The 17,479-nt window shown below is 44.8% G+C and overlaps 1 protein-coding gene across 2 annotated transcripts; it reads left to right on the top strand.

The window, feature by feature from the left end:
• Positions 1-917: 917 nt before the first annotated feature.
• On the top strand, positions 918-16,030 carry PRSS35 (serine protease 35). Of its 2 annotated transcripts, none has more exons than XM_072855384.1 (2): positions 918-1,248; positions 7,304-16,030. In XM_072855384.1, exons 1-2 carry the CDS (start codon positions 947-949, stop codon positions 8,559-8,561), a joined length of 1,560 nt encoding a protein of 519 aa, XP_072711485.1. In that variant the 5' UTR covers positions 918-946; the 3' UTR covers positions 8,562-16,030. The 2 variants fall into 2 exon arrangements, with proteins under 2 accessions (XP_072711485.1, XP_072711486.1); XM_072855385.1 differs by lacking the exon at positions 918-1,248 and adding an exon at positions 2,731-2,749.
• The last annotated feature ends 1,449 nt before the right edge of the window (positions 16,031-17,479 follow it).

The raw sequence follows: 17,479 nt of genomic DNA on the forward strand, positions 1-17,479 counted from the left end.
TTCTGCCCATTTTGGCAAATCAGTGGGCCCTCATCTAGTGTGAGTTGAGTTTTCAGCAGATGGGCTCGTTGAAACTACTCAGCTTAAGCACTTGCAAAAGCGCTCAGTGAACGAGCTTTTCACGTTGCGCACCTATGTAGCAGTGGAAAGCTTTGGGGAGGACCTTGTTGTAGTGCAAGGGGCTGATCCACGGAGCAGAGACCACCACCCAAAGCTTTCTGCCTTGGCAGAGGAGACAAAAGGGACACCAAGGGAAGGGGAAGGCAGAAAGAGAGGGGTGAAGAGTGATGAGAAAAGGAGGGAGGCGCTTCTCACCTGGCCTCTGAGGCCCTGAGGAGCAGGGCTGGGGAGGAGAAGGCCGCGCCTGAGGAGCGGGGCCAGGAGGGTCCCTGAGGAGCGGGGCACCCCTGAGGAGCGGGGCCAGGAGGGTCCCTGAGGAGCGGGGCACTCCTGAGGAGCGGGACGCCCCAGAGGAGCGGGGCCAGGAGGGTCCCTGAGGAGCGGGACGCCCCAGAGGAGCGGGGCCGGGAAGGCGGGGGGCCGGAGCGCCCCTGAGGGGCGAGGGCAGGGAGGCGCGGGCAGGCCACGGGTCGGGGGAACGCCACTCTCCGCAGCCGCAAGCCCCATCCCGGCCCGAGGAGCCTCCTGCGGAGCCGGCAGCCGCTCCTCATTTTCCCCAGTAGCCCTACGGCTGGTCAGGGCGGAGCGGCTCTCCCCGCTGCTACCGCCGCCGCCCGGCCCCGTCGTGCCCGGCAGCCCCGGCCCCACGCAGGTGGCGCGGCGCGGAGGGTGCAGCGCCCTCCCGCCATTCCCCCCGGGACGGGGTCCCTCCGCCTCCCCGCTTGTCCCCGCCTCCCCCCCCGGCCCGGCAGCCTCTCCCGCCCCGTCCCTGCGCGGGTCACGCCGGCTCTCCGCCCGGCGCCGAGAGGAAGCCTCTCCCGGGGCGATGCGTCTCCCCGCCCCGCAGGCAGAACCCCTTCTTCCCTTCCCATCCGAGGAGATACCGGGATCTGCCTCCGCTCCCCTCGGCCCTCCCCCTCTCGCCCTCCCGGCCTCCTCCCTCTCGCCTCCTTTTTCTTTTTTTTTTCCTTTTTCCATCCCCTCCCCCGACTGGGAAGACCTGGCCGCTCCCCCCGCCCCGTCCTCAGTAGCCGCGGGCGCTGGGCGGCGGGCGGGCGGCGCGGAGCGGGGAGCCTGTGCCCCGGGGCTGTGGCCGCCTTCCCCTCCGTTCGTCCTGCGGGGTGCCAGGTATGAAAGAAACCCTTCCCGACGCTGACCGCGGGGGAAGAGGCTGCCCCGAGGGTCCTGGTCGGGTCAGCGCTGGGTGGGCAGGCTGGGAGCTGGGATGGGGGCTGAGGCTGCTGCCCGGGGCCGGGGCCGGGGCAGCCCGGGTCCGGAGACAGGGCAGCTCGGGTCCGGGGACCGGGCAGTCCGAGGTAACGTCCGTAAGGTGATATTTTTTTGCGATGTCATTCTTCCTACACGGGTCGTTTTAAAAAATGATCAGGCTGAGCGATGTCAGTACCTTCCTTGGGCTTGGCAGCTGAAGGGTTGTGTATAAAGCTCCTGCCTCTTGAGCCTGATGGATATAGTTTTGATAGGACTAAAACGTGACACGTTTCTTTGGTCCTTTTTTTTCTTTTTATTTGAAGCTGGTTTCACAAGACGGCTGACGGGACGGAAGCAAGGGGCATATTTATTGGGCTTTCAGGGGTTAGTCTCTGTGCTGTGTCTTCTGCGGGGAGCAGCAGGCAAGGAGCCTCTTCACCCTTCAGAACAACCTCTCCTTTAATTCTGATTCATCCCCTCAGTATTCGCCCTACCATCCCCACGCTCTTCTGGAATTGACACTAATTTCATCCAGATTCGTCACTGCTGGAAGCAGATTTATCTTGGAATGGCAAAAAAAGCCGTGCCAAGGTATTTAACTTGCAGGCTCTGGAGAAAGGGAACTCCTTTGGATCAGACGCGGAAAAGCAGAGCTTCCCGCGGAAAGCAGGACCAGGGGATGGCTGAAGAGCTCTAGCGTTAAAACCTTCCTCTCCAAACCCTCGGCTTCTTCCAGGAAAACCCTGGGCTTTAACATTGAATGCCCAGGAGCGGCCGGCAGAAGCGGAGCGGGCAGTGGAGAAGCGGCCATCCCAGCAAAGCCGCCCCGTCCCCGCCGTTCCCCCGGCTGGTTCCCGGCCGGTGCCCGCCCGCTCCCGCCCCGGGGGCCGCTGCCCGGGGCCGCCCCGGCTGGCAGGGCTCGATCCCCGGAGCCGCTCCGCAGCGGAGCAGGGGCCGGGACGCGACCTCCCCCGCCCCGGAGGAGCGGGGAGAGGAGCCCGGCGGCGGGGAGGATTGGGAGGAGCGGGGGCTGCCGTGGCCAGCCCGGGACGCGGGGGACGGCAGGCAGAGGGTTAAGCCGGGCCGGCCGCGGTTGCCGGGCCGCCGGCTGTCCGGGCGCGCCACCCCGCGGCCGCGGCGGGGGCGGCCGGGAGAGGGAAAACCCCGTCGGAGGTGAAGCCCCTGTCCCCATTGCCATTCATCCCCCGTTCTTTATTTCCCCCTGCGTGTGTGATTGCAGAAATGAGCTGTCACGCCTGCCGTGTAAAATCAGTTCTTCTTATGCCTACTGAAGGTGCCTAAATTTTGTAAGAGCCAGGAGTCGCAGTGGGGTTTTCTCCGTAAGTCAGAGCAGAGGACGAAATCTGTGCACCAATATACAGAGTGAGCGCACCCGGAGGAGTGAAGGGCGCAGCGGCGGGTAAGGTTAGGGTAATGGTTTCTTCCAGGGAGTGTGACATTTCCAAAATTTGTTCTCTGTTTTGCTTTGTCAGAGTAGAACTGTGAATTCCAACTTTCAGGCCAGTTCAAGAGTAAGGCCAAAAGCAGTTAAAGGAGCTGCTTAGTGTAGCCGCCTCTAATATTTTATGGTCTGAAAATCACATTTAAAATTATTTAAGCTTATTTTGAAATGTGCGGACTTTCCTACAGTAAGAAGGAAACCCCAGAGCAGAGGCTGCGCTGAACAGACCAAGATAAAATGCTGCCAGGTAGCTGGACACAACTTTTCTTCTGTCTGAGCTACATTGACGTGTAAATTCACTCTGGGGTAGTCTGAAGAGAAACATATTCTAGTTCTGCTTGACTACAAGCCTTCCCGTGAGCATTTGAGATGCATTCTGCTGGAGTAAGATAGGCTATACTGACAAAATATTTTAAGGGTATCCTGAAAAGTTAGGATATGGGTAGGTTTTGTTCTGTGAATGCAGAAAGATTTGGTGTTGGAAGCAAGAAGTGAGAAGGACTGAAAATCCTTTTAATTGTATACATTTGCCTGGCAGCTGGAATGCCACCAAACAGGGAGTCCTCACCATTATCAGCTGGGCTTGGAAACTGGATGAAGAATTTCAATGTTTTCACGGAGCTGGGGATCTCTCTCTCACTCTAGTTTCCATCTTCTTCTGTCTTCTCTGAAGCAATGCATCACAAAGACAGAGCTGACTTAAGGCTTCTAATTACTGTAAGCCAACCCAAAATTTGTATGGGAAAGGAGTGAAGGAAAGGAGAGGGCAGAGCAGCTTGGGGTTTGGAGGAAGGGTGGAGAACAGCGTGGCAGAAAGTGAGTAAGATGTTGAGGGTTTTTTCTTGCGTCCGGCTTGTAGCCTTCTCAGGACCTTTCCTCCTTCCTCTGGAGGCTGTGTTCTCTCTCTTCTTCTCTCACGCTGCAAAGGTGTCTTTGCAGCTGTCTACACATTTCCATCCCCATTGTCGGGCAAGAGGAACCGCTGTGTTCCCCCCTTGCTGACAACCTGTACTGGGCCATGGCAACTGCTGACATTGCCCAGTTGGCCTTGAAGTTGGCCTTGCTTAAATGGTAGAGACTGGGGCCTTGAAGTTGGCCTTGTTTAAATGGTAGAGATTGGGTTAGAAAACAGAGCTTAAGTGCATGGCTGTAAATGACAATGCTGCCTAGTAGGCAGGACCACTGCTCTGGTCTGTGATGAAAACTACCATTTTCATCTAGTTCCTCAGCTTGGACTTCTTCCAGTTCTACTGAAGTGTAGTTAGTTCATTACGAGCAACAAGTGGTTCATTATAAATGATTAAAATCTTGGCTTCCAAGACTGTCTTTGTGAGTAGTGAGCACTTGAGTATAGTATTTCAAATGGGAGGCTCCAATGCATCTACTGAGGGTTGTGTGTTTTGGTTTTTTTTCTTTTTAAAGAGTGGCAGAAGGGAGCCATAGTACTCCACCCATTTGCTTGCAGAAAGTCTCTCTATAAAGCAAAGTTAGTTATGGGTCCAGCTGGGAAGACTTCAGCCATCGCAGTGGAATGACATCAACCCAGGCACCTGTAAGACTTTCTATATGAACTAGAACCTAGTGAATGAACTTTCCTTAGAGATCACAAAATTCATCTACAGAGAAATATCAAATACCCAGACCCTGAGGAAGGGCTGAGAAAGGGAGAAGTTTTCTAGGAAAGAACATAGAAAAGGCATTCTCAAGCCTGACAGAAGAACTGGGTTTCTTAATACCTTGTATCTGTTCAACAGCTATATTAGGGCAAAGCAAATTAAAACCAGGTTTTCCACACTAATATCACATTATTTATCATCAAACCGTGCTAGTTTGTGACAGGCTGAAAATAAAGAAAAGGAGATGCTTCCTCATAAAACATATAGTTAAGCTGTGGAACTCCTTGAGGCAGAACATTGTGGATACAAATTTTTATATGGGTTCAAGGGAAGACTGGGCAACTATGGAAGAGAAATCCACTGAGGTTTCCTCACACTACAGAAGCTACCTCTGGTTTCAAGTCCATGAGGTGCAACTGGTTGTAGGCTAAGAGACTACGTGGGAGGAGGGACATACATGGTTGCCCTATTCTTGTGCTCTACCCTAGGCATCTGCATTTGGCCAGTGTCAGAAACAGGATTTTAGGTGAGATGGAACTTTGGTCAGGCCAGGAAAGCTATTCTTATGTTCTCATCATGGTATTTCTTTATTTTGACAGCTTATCATTTATCCATAGATATGTGAAATTATAATTCCTCTTCAAATTTAGTACTCATTGAGCAATAACCAAAACAATACTTTGAAGGTAACTTTGTATATAAAAGTTAATGTTTAAGTATGTGCATTTCTGCTATACCAATAACCTAGACTGGTATGGTCAACTGTTGTCTCTCTGCAAAATCTTGCGCCTGGGATGACTCTGCTCTGCTTTCAAAACCTTCATATATCTTTAGTATGACCGCATACACCCCAGAGCTTAGGTCTGTGAGTCACTGTAATCTCCAGATGTCTTATGAAAGTCCACACATCTTCTCCAAAACCTGAGTTAGCTACTTTAAAGCCAGGGTGGGTATCTTTATACTGTATTGTAAAATGTGTTTTATGTATATCCTAGTAAATAAACTCTGGGTCAAAGTTGGTGTTCCATGCAGGCAAAGGTGAAAAACATCAAAAATTATGTTAAAACAAAACCACCCTCTGAATTTGGCATCAGAAGCAATAAGCCGTGTTTGAACTGTAGTGCTTAGTTAGCCAAAAAGTGGTAATTGTTACCTCTTATAGACAAGAACTATGTCTATATGGTGAAGATGCCTCAAAATTATAGGAATCGTCGGTCCATTATACAGCTTTTAAAATGATGTTACCACTTCTTTTTCCATGTTGCACACATACTCCTCTTTTTTCATGCTAGATCTTTAGCTAGCTTGTAACCAGGCTGTGTCACTGGATAGCAGTACTTATATTATTCTAAACTAAGCTCAAGAGAAGGAAAGCAGTTATCTTTGCCCTGGTTTACACTGCCATTACAATGTAAACCAGAGAGCTTAACCACATACATATCCTTGAACTGCTTGGCTTTTAAAGTTTAATCATAGGCCCTTTCTTTCTGCACAGCTGAGGTTTCCACGTAATTGGAATGAAGGATATGAGAACAGAGCGCAGCTTTCCCAGTGGCAGCAGCCAGTAGTTGGTTAATGCCACTGACATCGCTGCTGCCAAAGGAGAAAAATGGTCTTTTCAGTAATATTTTGAGCTCAGAATCAAGACTTCTGGGTTCAGTTTCTGGCTCTGCCATGGACTTCTAACAATTGTACATTCTTTCTGCATGTTTCCCAACTACAGATGGGAATATTACTGCTTTTTGTCTTTCCCATTTAAAGTATTAGCTCTTTGTGTGGTGCATCATCCCATCTAGGTGGGGCTTTCCACATGTGACCATAAGGCACAGACAGCACAGTTCCTGCAGCCTTTGTGGGATCCTGCAGGAAAAAGGCATGTGATGAGTCAGCAGACTTGTCCCTCCTACTTGGATGGGTTTTCCTGCATGTATATAACCAGGAGACTCCTATAGACCAGCAACCTTCTACTTTCCTCACTCATCTGTCCCCTCCAACCATGGATTTTGAAATTCTCTGACATCCTGAGAGATTCAGACACCCACGCACAGGAAATGAATGAGGTTTTGGTGGCCACAGCACACAGGGAGATACAATGCAGGATCTGCAGGAAACCCATGCCTTTCAGAGCAGCAGAAGCTGAAAGCATTTAAAATGGGACTTGCCACCTTGTTTACGTGCCCAAATTACTCCATCTGTCACATCCAGACAACATAAACTTTGAAAGGGGAAAGGAGATCTTTCTAAGTTGGTTCCTTGGGAGAGCAATTAGCAAAGTGCCATTTTCCATAGCACACAGATTCACAGGTCTTAGCTGGCTGGGTAATGCAGAACCATTGGTGACTTTTAGGTCACTTAAAGCTGCTATTTTTTGGCCATTACATGAAAGAGCACAATTGGTCTGGTTTCCTAAGGGTTCTTAAGTCTCATGAGTGTAGTCTGTCTGTCTATCTCTGCCTGGATCCCAACTTTTGAATGCGACTTTTGAATACATTGGTGGTTTTCAACCATGTTCTACCTACAACCAGTAGCTATAGAGAAGAGAAGCAGAAGCATAAAACATTCCTATGGGATAAATAAAAACAGGATGCTGTACAGAGTGGAATGACTTGGACTACTGCCCCACTGAGGGAAAAGCAGGTAAAACTCATCTGTTTCCACCTTCCAGTAGGTAGCTCAGCATGGATGCTGGCTGACTCTTCTGCTCCCATCTTGCTAGAGACCATTGGAAGCATCAGAGGCAATACAGGGAATATCTGAGGCATTTCTATTTTGAGCAGAGTGTTAAATTCTGTTCCACTGATGTCAGTGCTAAAATTGCATGAATATACTTTGAAGATACTAAGATAACTGTGTATATTTCCAACGTGTATTTTCAAATCTCTCTTTCTTGTTTTAGAAAAAAAATAGATAAAATGGAGCACATGTTACTGCTATTCATATTTTTCATACCTATATTGGGTCTCACTAATGGAACAGAAACTGAACAAGATTTTACTTGGCACTTAAAGAAGATTCCCCAGATTGTGAGCGAAAGAACTTTCTCCCTTGACAGCCCTAAATTTGAAGCAAAAACCAAATTAGAGCTGAACAGTGTATGTGGAATTGAATGTCAAAGAAAATTGCCGGTGCCAAGCTCATCTGACTTGAAGGACCTCTTATCGTATGAGACCGTTTTTGAAAATGGCACACGGACCCTGACTGAAGTGAATGTCCTCGGACTAGTGCTTGACCCAGTTGGGAACACAACCACACGAAGGTCTTCGAGAAAGAAGAGGCAGATATATGGAACAGACAGTAGGTTCAGCATCTATGACAAGCGGTTTATGACCAACTTTCCGTTCAACACAGCTGTGAAGATCTCCACTGGCTGTAGTGGCATTCTCATTTCCCCCAAGCACGTGCTAACAGCTGCCCACTGTCTGCACAACGGCAAGGATTATGTTAAGGGCAGCAAAAGACTGAGGGTGGGCCTGATGAAGACGAAATCCAGAGGTGATGGCAGGAAACGCAAAGGTGCTAAAAGAAGTAGGAGAGAACTTTCTGCGGCCCAAGAGGATCCCGAAGTTGCCACAGAAGTAAGGCGACAATCCAAAGGTGGTGGGAGAAAGCAGAGGAGATCTGGGAGGAAGCAGGGGACCTCAGATGGCACGCCCTCCTTCCAGTGGACCAGGGTGAAGAGTACCCACATCCCGAAAGGCTGGTTTAAGGGTGTCTCTGGGGATATTGCTCTGGATTATGATTATGCTGTTCTTGAGCTCAAGCGTCCCCACAAAAGAAAATACATGGAGCTGGGAATCAGCCCAACAATCAAAATGATGCCTGGGAGCATGATCCACTTCTCAGGTTTTGACAATGATCGATCTGGGCAGCTGGTCTATAGATTTTGTAGCATTTCTGATGAGTCCAACGATCTCTTTTATCAGTACTGTGATGCTGAGCCCGGCTCCACTGGATCTGGCATCTATCTCCGTCTTAAGGAGCCGAACAAAAAGAAGTGGAAACGCAAGATCATCGCTGTTTACTCAGGCCATCAGTGGGTGGATGTCAATGGTGAACAGCAGGATTACAATGTAGCAGTAAGAATTACTCCTCTCAAATATGCCCAGATTTGCTTCTGGATACATGGGAATGATGAGAATTGCAAACAAGGCTGAAGAGAGCTGACCCTGGCTCACTTAGCACCCGTATTAGCATAGAGTGAAAGTCTGCTGCAGCAGTTACTGGAAGAACATCACTCCATGTCAGGATGTTTTTGAACTCAAAGCTCACAAGTAATGTTATGCTGACTTGAGGAACGCTGAATTGCTGGCGATGGGTAGAATTGTCAAACAAAATATTTCTAATTGTAATCAACCCTAGATATGCACTTAAAATCCCAAACTATATTTATGTTTGCAATTGTGATAAATTCAAATCGTTCACATCAGAAAAAAAAATGACTACACCTGTTTGTCATTTTTTTTCCAAGGGAAGGATTGAAACGTCTCAAACTGGTATTATTAAACAATATCTATTTTTCCAATGGATTTGCTTTTCTCAGGGTTCTGTTCCAATTGTTCAAATGCAAGTTGTGCATACAGCACATTACTGTATGTGCAGAATGATCCAGAGAACTGCATGAGACCAAGACATTATTCTGGCATTCTCTAAAGACCACAGCTCCATATTGAGAAGCAGCAGTGTAGTTCATGCTTGTTAGTTTGGAAAACTTCCTCCTCTGGTTGCTGCAGGAATGCTTCCATGGAAATCCCAAATTTCTGTAGCTGAGGGTTAGACCTTAAAGACAAGTTTCACTTCATTGCTCAGTAAAAACAGCAAAAAGAAATTAATGAACATAGAAGTTTCCATGTTTGGAAGAAGAAGAAACATCAGGACATAATTTAATGCCTTTAAATCTTCTTTTAGAAGCTATAAAATCTTAAACACATGCATTTGCATTCCAATTAGTATTTGGAGAGTTGTAGGTTTAGTTTCTAGTCAAATGTTTAGCTTTACCACTGGGAGAAGTCACTGACTTCTGAAGTGGCTATTTGACAATCATTTAGAGCTTCACAGATGATAGATTTTTTGGGTGCTAACCATTTTTGCAGTTTTTATAAATTACTTTTATACGAGTTCAGCTTCATAGATAGGATAGTATGTATTAGACTGGGAGTTGGAAAGCAATATTTTAGTTTGGCTTTATACGGTTTTGCAAAATGGGTGGTTTTGATCATGTCATATTCAGACTCCACCTCAACATGAGTTACAAGGTTAAACTAAAAATTTCTCCCAACTAAATTATACCACCTTCTGAACAGTAGAAGAACTATCCTGTACATTATAACAGATATCTTCTTAGGTAGCAGCAGTAGTTAGCAAATAATTTGGTTCGATGTGTTTGCTGAACCATATATTTAATGAAAACACAAAGTGAGCTTGACTTTTACACACCTTTAAACACAAATCACCTTTTAAAAAATTGTTGTTGATTGCTACACAAGTCTATATCTTTTATTTTATATGAAGATATTGAAGCGCACAGGATTGTTATGGTGCTACGTTAATCTAATAACATAAAATGATACTGTGTATTTCCAATCATATCCTTTGGGTTCAACACTTTTAAGATTATTCACCACCACAATATTTAATTTTTTTGGTCATAATTTTATGCTGACCAAAATATATTTTCTTCCTGTGCAGAAGAAAAATATATAACAGCATTTAAAATACTATCTGTTTGTTGGTATCTTTAAAATATGCTTGTAATATCTTTTAATGAAATAAGATCGTTTTTAATAACCCACTTTTTTGTAGATGATTGAAAGTATAAAACCTGACACTTTGAATGTGCAGGCAATTTTCTTTGTCATATTATTGCCAAAGCATAAAAATTTAAGACTTGCTTCCACACCATAACTAATGATATTTCTTTAATTGGAAGAGATCTCACTTTAAAAGAAGCTATTTCTTTTAACATCAGCCTTTCCAGGGAACAATTAACTTTCCTTTGTTTTTTTTTTTATTTTGTGTGATTGTTTGCAGAAAACTAATAATAATTTTTAAAGTTTAGAAATTAATGTCTAAGATTTTAATGTTAATTATTTTTAATTGTTGTTAACATCTCTATTAAGATGTATGGCTTCACTGACAGTAATTTTCAATCAATCACCTCAGTCCAGTATTTAATACTCTTGCTCTATGCAACAAGCCTACAATATTCTTTAGTCGGCTCCGTAATGTTTTCTTTAAGTGCCTTTTTCCATAGTTACTGTGACAAATAAGGTACTACATCTTTAATCCAATTCACGTCAACCTAGGCCCATGGATTTTGTTACAATTATTCTCATTGTTGATTTGGGTCCAAAGCTGATCAAGATAAGGTGGCTTAGTAAATTCCTTGTTTTGGTGAGTCTTATTTAGGTGTATTCATTAGGAGCAGAAATATAATCTATTTCTTTATTAGTTTGGGAATCAGGGACAAAGTAAGAATGAAAAATGTTGATGTCAGCTTTCAAATGGTCTTGTTATAATAATCATCCGCTATAAATACCTCAGCCACAACCTAAAGTTCTCATACCAGGCTGAAAACAAATGTTTATCCTCAGAGGATAAATATTAGATGCTCAGTGCCTCATTTTATGGTACTAAGAGATTAAAGAAGCTGGCCAGTGCAACATAAAAAATAATCAAAACTATATATATATTCAAGCCTCTGTGTCTGAGTCCACATGCACAAACACATGCAAATATATGGGCTTGGAGAGCATGTGCTGTTTTGAACTGGGTCAGCGCCTTCAGGCAAGGGAATGCAGGCACAAGAAGACATGGACAAAACGTTATTCCTGTTGTATCAGCGTGCCGGGCAACATTTCAGTCCGCCATTTGGCCTAACAGAGAAGGAAATGCTTTATGTAGGCATTGTGACTGCTTACTACGGGGACTTCTGAAATAGCTCATAAATCAAGTACTTATACACAACCCCACGAGGTCAATGTCCCGCGTAGGGCTCTTGGTACCAGCCACTGCAAATGGGACAAGAATTTCTGAGCCGTGATCATCTCAGAGTTCCTTAAAAAACCTGCAGTTAGTATCTAGTTATCAATGAGAAAATATGAGGAGGGGGTGTTCTTAGTAGATCAGATCTGCTGCTGTCTAGGACACCAGCATCAAGGCTGGGTTCCCAGCCCGGAAGGGGACAGAGCCCCTGTGATGTTTCCCCAAAGGATTTTTCCCTCTTTCAAGTAGCGGGCTGTATATCATTTGTTTTCATCAGTACTAATGCTTTTCCATAATAGTTGCTATAGTAGTTCTTTTTCTTTAACTGTATTCCTGACTTTAGGAAAAAACAAACTCGGTCAAATCCCTGTTCTGCTAGGGGGCTACTGGCAATTTGTAAAGTTAACAAGAAAGTTTTTCCCAGGCCAAAGATAAACCTCATATACAAACCGTTAACACACCCAGACCAGCTTCTGCAAGGCATTTGTGCAGGCATTTAACTGGGGGCTCTGAGACATACGATGGAAGTCAAGGGGATTATCTGCAGTGTGAAAAATTAAGTCTAAGTTTGTATTATGTTAACAAAAGAAAAACACAATGATAGGTAGCAAAATTATTTCTGTTATGTGAAGTATAGAGTACCTGGTGCTTTAAACATTGCTTAAATAAACTCCTTGACTCAGTTTATAATTTACCATCCAAATTTTGCAGATTTATGAGTCTGTATAGAGTATGAATCAGCACAGAATACGGCTTAATTAAAAAAAAAAATCATCTACATGTGGAGGAGAGAAGCAGCTGGGGATTTCCTCCTATTCTGTTGGTAACGATGACCTGGCAGCAAACAGCAATTAATACAGAAAGAGAGAGCAAGAGAAGTAGATGGTACAACAGACCAGGAAGACGGAGGTGGTATGCAAGGGATAAAGAAAGTGTGAAAAGTAACAGATGAAATGGCTGCAAGGTAGCAGAAGGACCTGTTGTAAGAAAGAGTAGGCAGCTGGTAAAGGCATAACAGTATAAATTAAGATGTAAAAATCACAAGTTACATGAACAATCTCCTTTCGCTGTTAAAGATGAGGCTGTTCTTCCGAGCCAACAGCACCAAGGAAAGGGCTGTGAGAGGGCTCAGGTTCTGGCAGGACCACTAGAAGGCAAGGGTTTTTGACCCTGATCTACAATCCCTGCCCGAAGTCGCAGGGATTACACTTGTGTTCATTTAGGGTCCTTGGGAAGCCACAGATCCGTGTCCTGGCCAAAAGGCTTGGCAGCGTGAACCTCCCAGCACACCGGCTCACCAAGAGTGTAGTGAGTAGAGGGAGTTTCTTTCACTTGAAAGTTTCTCAAAGCTGACATTTTGTTGGGATTCTTGTAAAGGCTGTTCCCCATTGGAAAAAAAAACAACAAACCCAAAACCAAAAAAACCCCCAACAAACAAAAAATCTCAGACTTGAAGCATTTAAATGTTGGCTCCATTTTTTGCATGTACCTACAAATTCTAGCCAATAAATTTTTTCAAATACCTTCCGTTTCTGTTTGGTATCTTCATAGAAATTTAATCAACTCCTAATTTTAAAGCACAGAATATTGCAGATACTCCCATCTACAAATTCCTGGATTAAAGAATGAATGGAGAAAGAAATAAAGAATATTGTTACATTGAAAGCTTAAAATTGCACACTAATCTCAAAGGATTTGGAAGTATATTTGAGTCCCTATTGCACCAGCATTTTGCTCTGAGTGTGAGATAGCATTTAGGTTAAAAACCTCGAGAGGTAGCTTTGATGATTCTTTAATGTTCTTAGCTTTTTAAAGACTGGCAGCAAAATTAAAAAAAAGTGTTTTTATAATATTTTTAACTGCACAAAATGACAACTCATTTGGGAAAACAAATGCAAACCTTTGCTATATTAAGATATTATACAATGCACGTACTATGTTAATAAATATTTTCCATTGTTTTTCTTTTCCTCTGTCATGATGTAGTTTGTTAGCTGTGGTGGTGTTACACAAACTCCATTCTGTAAACGCTTGTAACAGGTTATCAGTGAATGATCTGGGACATGGTCTTACAAGATATTAATGTCTCTTTAAATTTGTTCTGGGAAAAAACCTCCCTGTCTACTCCTGTCTTCAAGATAATTACTCCATGAGCAAATCTGATGAGTAAAAAAAAAATTGGTTCAGCAAGGAAATGACTCACAGACTATGCCACAACTTATTAATTCTGAAATAAGTAATTAGTTCTGTTTCTTCTATTAGCTATTGTTGTATTTTCTACCCCAGAGAGCTGTTGAACTGGGCCAAATTAGAAGTGCGTAAAATATTACAGTCTTGGTTCTCAGCATTATCTTAACTCTGTGCCCTTGAAACTGGTGCTGATTTGATCACTGACAGTAAGAGGAAAGATTTTTGGCAAGGACGAGAGCTGCTGGAAATATTTAGAAAGTTTAGAAATTATTACAGCAGTGATTAACAGTGTGTCTAATACAAGCAATATTTAACAGGGGTCTGGCAAGGGCTTCCCCACCAGCTCTGGTGGTCGTTATACAGGGGAGGAGTAAGGGCCACAGGTGAATAAACAAGATTGACAGCTTCGTCACCTGGACCAAAGTCCATTTGGGGCTGGTAACAGGATCTAAATCTCCTCATTGCTGGAGTCTACTTTTTGCCACCTTCTGGGAGAATGTCTTGGTGCTCGAGAAATGTTTCTTGGCCCCTGTCCAGGGAACACAAACAGGGACCCAGGGGTGACAGCCGTGTCCTCTGCAGGCCACTCCCAAGCCACTGGCAGGGATGTGGTTTCTCTGATGGAAGATACATTCCAAGACGTGCTGTGGATCGTACAGTCCCATGGGCCCTGGGGGGCTTGAACTGGCATCCTATCCAAACATCTATTCAGCCTTAAAATGTTCCAATACAGCCCAGTTCCTTGTGCAGGTATTTTCCTCTCATACTTCCAGTTCCCATCATCTTTAACAAATGCTCAAAAGGCCTTCACCAAATAGCAGCAACTGAAATCCACCAAAGAAGTGGCATCTTACGCCGGTTATTATGCAGGTATTCCTGACAAACCGTTCATTCCCCCTGCTTGGAATACATCTCTAAGCCTTGATAATGTATCCTTCAGCCATTATTGCTGAGAAAAAAGATCAGATATACTGGAAAAGCTACACAAATATTTTACAGAGATCGTGGCTCTTGGCAATTATGTACGCCCTGTAGTTACTGCAGTTGCTATGGCTCTACTTCTTTTCCATGTGAAAGAGTTTGAAAACATTGGATGAAACCAAGTTGGACTGGTTTTCAGACAAATTACTCAGCTGCCCTTTGGCTGCAGTTGCAGCATTCTCCCACCCCTCCCCTCCAGTCTAATTTCCAACTTTATGGATTAAAAGCTGGTGTCAGCTTTGCTTAATCAAAGACGAAAGCGGCCAGGAGACATGACACGGCAAAGGACCCTTTCTGGCCGTACCTCTCTGCGGGCATTTTGAAGCAGGGCAGGCCCCAGAGGGAGAAGAGGACAAGAGAAGGCAAAGGTGAAGACCGTGATCAACAGCAAAACAGCCCAGTGCCTTACTGAATGGAAGAAAGCATGATTTATATTTTTCCTACAGTGAAAGGCAGCCCTAGTTTTTACGTTCCTTTGCCTTCTCTTGAATGATTAACTCATCAGCTAACTATTGACTCTTGTACAGGAGCGAACCAACCCGCTCAGTGCTGGGGATACAACATGCCCTCGAATGCCAGCAGGGTCTTCCCCTCCCCAGCACAAAAAAAAAAAAAAAAAAAAAAGAGAATGCTAAGTTACCCAAAGGGGATTTACTAGTAATTGAAGGAAAAAAAAAATTAAAAAGTAATCTCTAAGACAAGCACCATATTTTTATTTAAGTAAAACAGGGATATTTTGAAAAATATGTATGCATAAAGGCAATGGAGGCTTTATAGATATGTGAGGCATATGGGTTTTTCTGCCATGCTCGTCTGTGCAGGACATGGATGCTTTCCAGACCTGCGGTGAGTTACGTGGCAAAAGAACAACCAGTTGCCGATTGTCTATCCCACCATCTCCCCACAGGGGCAGGGATTTATTGTGCTGCCAAACTCTTGCTGCTTATTGCGAGTTTGGGCTCAGACCTGGTCTTCTTAAATGGTGGACATGAACAGAGGTTTCCAGGCACGTGGCCACTGACGTTTTAGGTTTTTATACATTTTGCTGTATGTATCCATGGAGGATTTATGAAGTAATTTTTAATAATGGTGGGCTGAAACAGTAACCAAACACTGCATCACCTTCTCCTCTCATTTACAATGGTGAACCTTAGAGGGAAATTTGACCCACCGCATATTATATGTATTTACTTGTTATAGAGCGTTATACGCTAGGCATTTATGATCTGTAAACAGGTTTCTTTCTTTTAGAAAGAAATAAAAAGGAAGCCAATACTCAAAAGGGAAAGTAGCTTTGACAGTGTCCAATTTAGATATGATACTTTATTGCTTGTAAATTAACCTGTTACAACAGTGATCTGTGATCAAGTAATGCTGCTTATATAACTGACGTGCTTGAGCTTTCACTTCTTGCTTATTGATATTTTCCTTACTGGTTGGGACTAAATAAAATCAGGCACCTGTGCAATGACCAATGTGAGGTTATTTTTCTGTCCATACTGTGAAAACAGTGTCCACAAGCTTAAAAAAAGAAAATAATACATCTGCCACTAATTGTCTTTTATTACTTTTAAACTGGTAGATAATTGTCTTTACGGGGTTATGACTTTGGAAGCAGTTTTTGCTCAGTTATTTTGATGTACAAATCCATGCTACACCCCATGCACACACACAAGGAGGGGCAGCTTTAAATGTGTCTTCAGCGTGAAGGCTCCGCAGAGGTTGCATTAGCTATCTCCAGCTACAAGCATAAAAGAAATGCCATGCAGTATTTGTGTATTTCTTCTCAATTCAGCCTTCACCTTTGCATTGTTCACATTAACAACATCAACTTTACCCCCACCCTATGCTCTACCCATTTATCATCAGGCTAACGAAGCACCTTTTCTTGATTTTCTTTTGCATGTTGGAAAGTTTACATACAGGCTGCTTCTGAATTTGCTGATGTGGTTTTTTTCACCTTGATCATCTCCCTAGGAATTGTTTTTCATGCCTTTGACTCTTATAGCAACTATTTTTATACGGGGAAAAGTCCTGGCTCTCTCTGCTCCAGTAATGTATGGACTTGATGCTGCTGCTCCCCCCCAGGACAGCTGGGAAACATGCGCTTCAGTCCTACAAGAAGCAAACTCCATCGATTCCCTGTTCACTTCTGGGTGCTGCTTCAGACTGCTTTCCTTGGTCTTCAAACAGCTTTACATCAGGCATGCACACAGCCGAGCGATGAAGGCGACTGGGGAACCCGTCCCCTGCTCTGCTGCAGAGACCTTGGAGGAAATGCAGCTGGGGTGGGCCCAGACCCCCTCCTCCCAGTATCCCCGTCCCTGATGTACGGGTTCAGATGTCCCTTGTCCTGTGAATCTCATGCTGTGCCTCTCCCACCACACGCAGCGCACCCTCCCATCCCATCCCATCCCATCCCATCCCATCCCATCCCATCCCATCACATCCCATCCATCCTCCCTCCAGGAAAGGAAGCTCCTCGACTGAGCAGGACAGTGCCAGCCAGGGCCCCCGCCAGGAGCTGCACCGGTGGGGGGGGTCCCTGTAGGGCTCACCTTGGCTTCCCTTGCTCCAGCCTCTCCTTCGGTGCCTCAGCTGAGCAGAGCATCTTCACAGTCCCACTGTGCCGGCGCCTCCTTGGAGTCCTGCCCTTTGGAGCGGGGCTAGTCTCTCTCTCTCCGTATTTCAGCTATTTTTAATGCGCTGTTTGCAACTTCATCTCATGCTTCCCTGCCCCTCTTGGGTTCTCTCTGTTGCTAATTCCACTTTTTAATTTTTCTAATTGTGCCCGCTCTGGGGTTTCACCTCATTTTCTACTTAAACACCAAATACCTAAAATTAAATTACCTAAATAATGCCCGACCACTGGTGCTATACAGTGAGGAACTTGGCTTTCTGTCCAAGAGAAACCACTTCA

Source organism: Ciconia boyciana, chromosome 3 (assembly GCF_034638445.1).
Source record: "Ciconia boyciana chromosome 3, ASM3463844v1, whole genome shotgun sequence".
NCBI lineage: Eukaryota > Metazoa > Chordata > Aves > Ciconiiformes > Ciconiidae > Ciconia > Ciconia boyciana.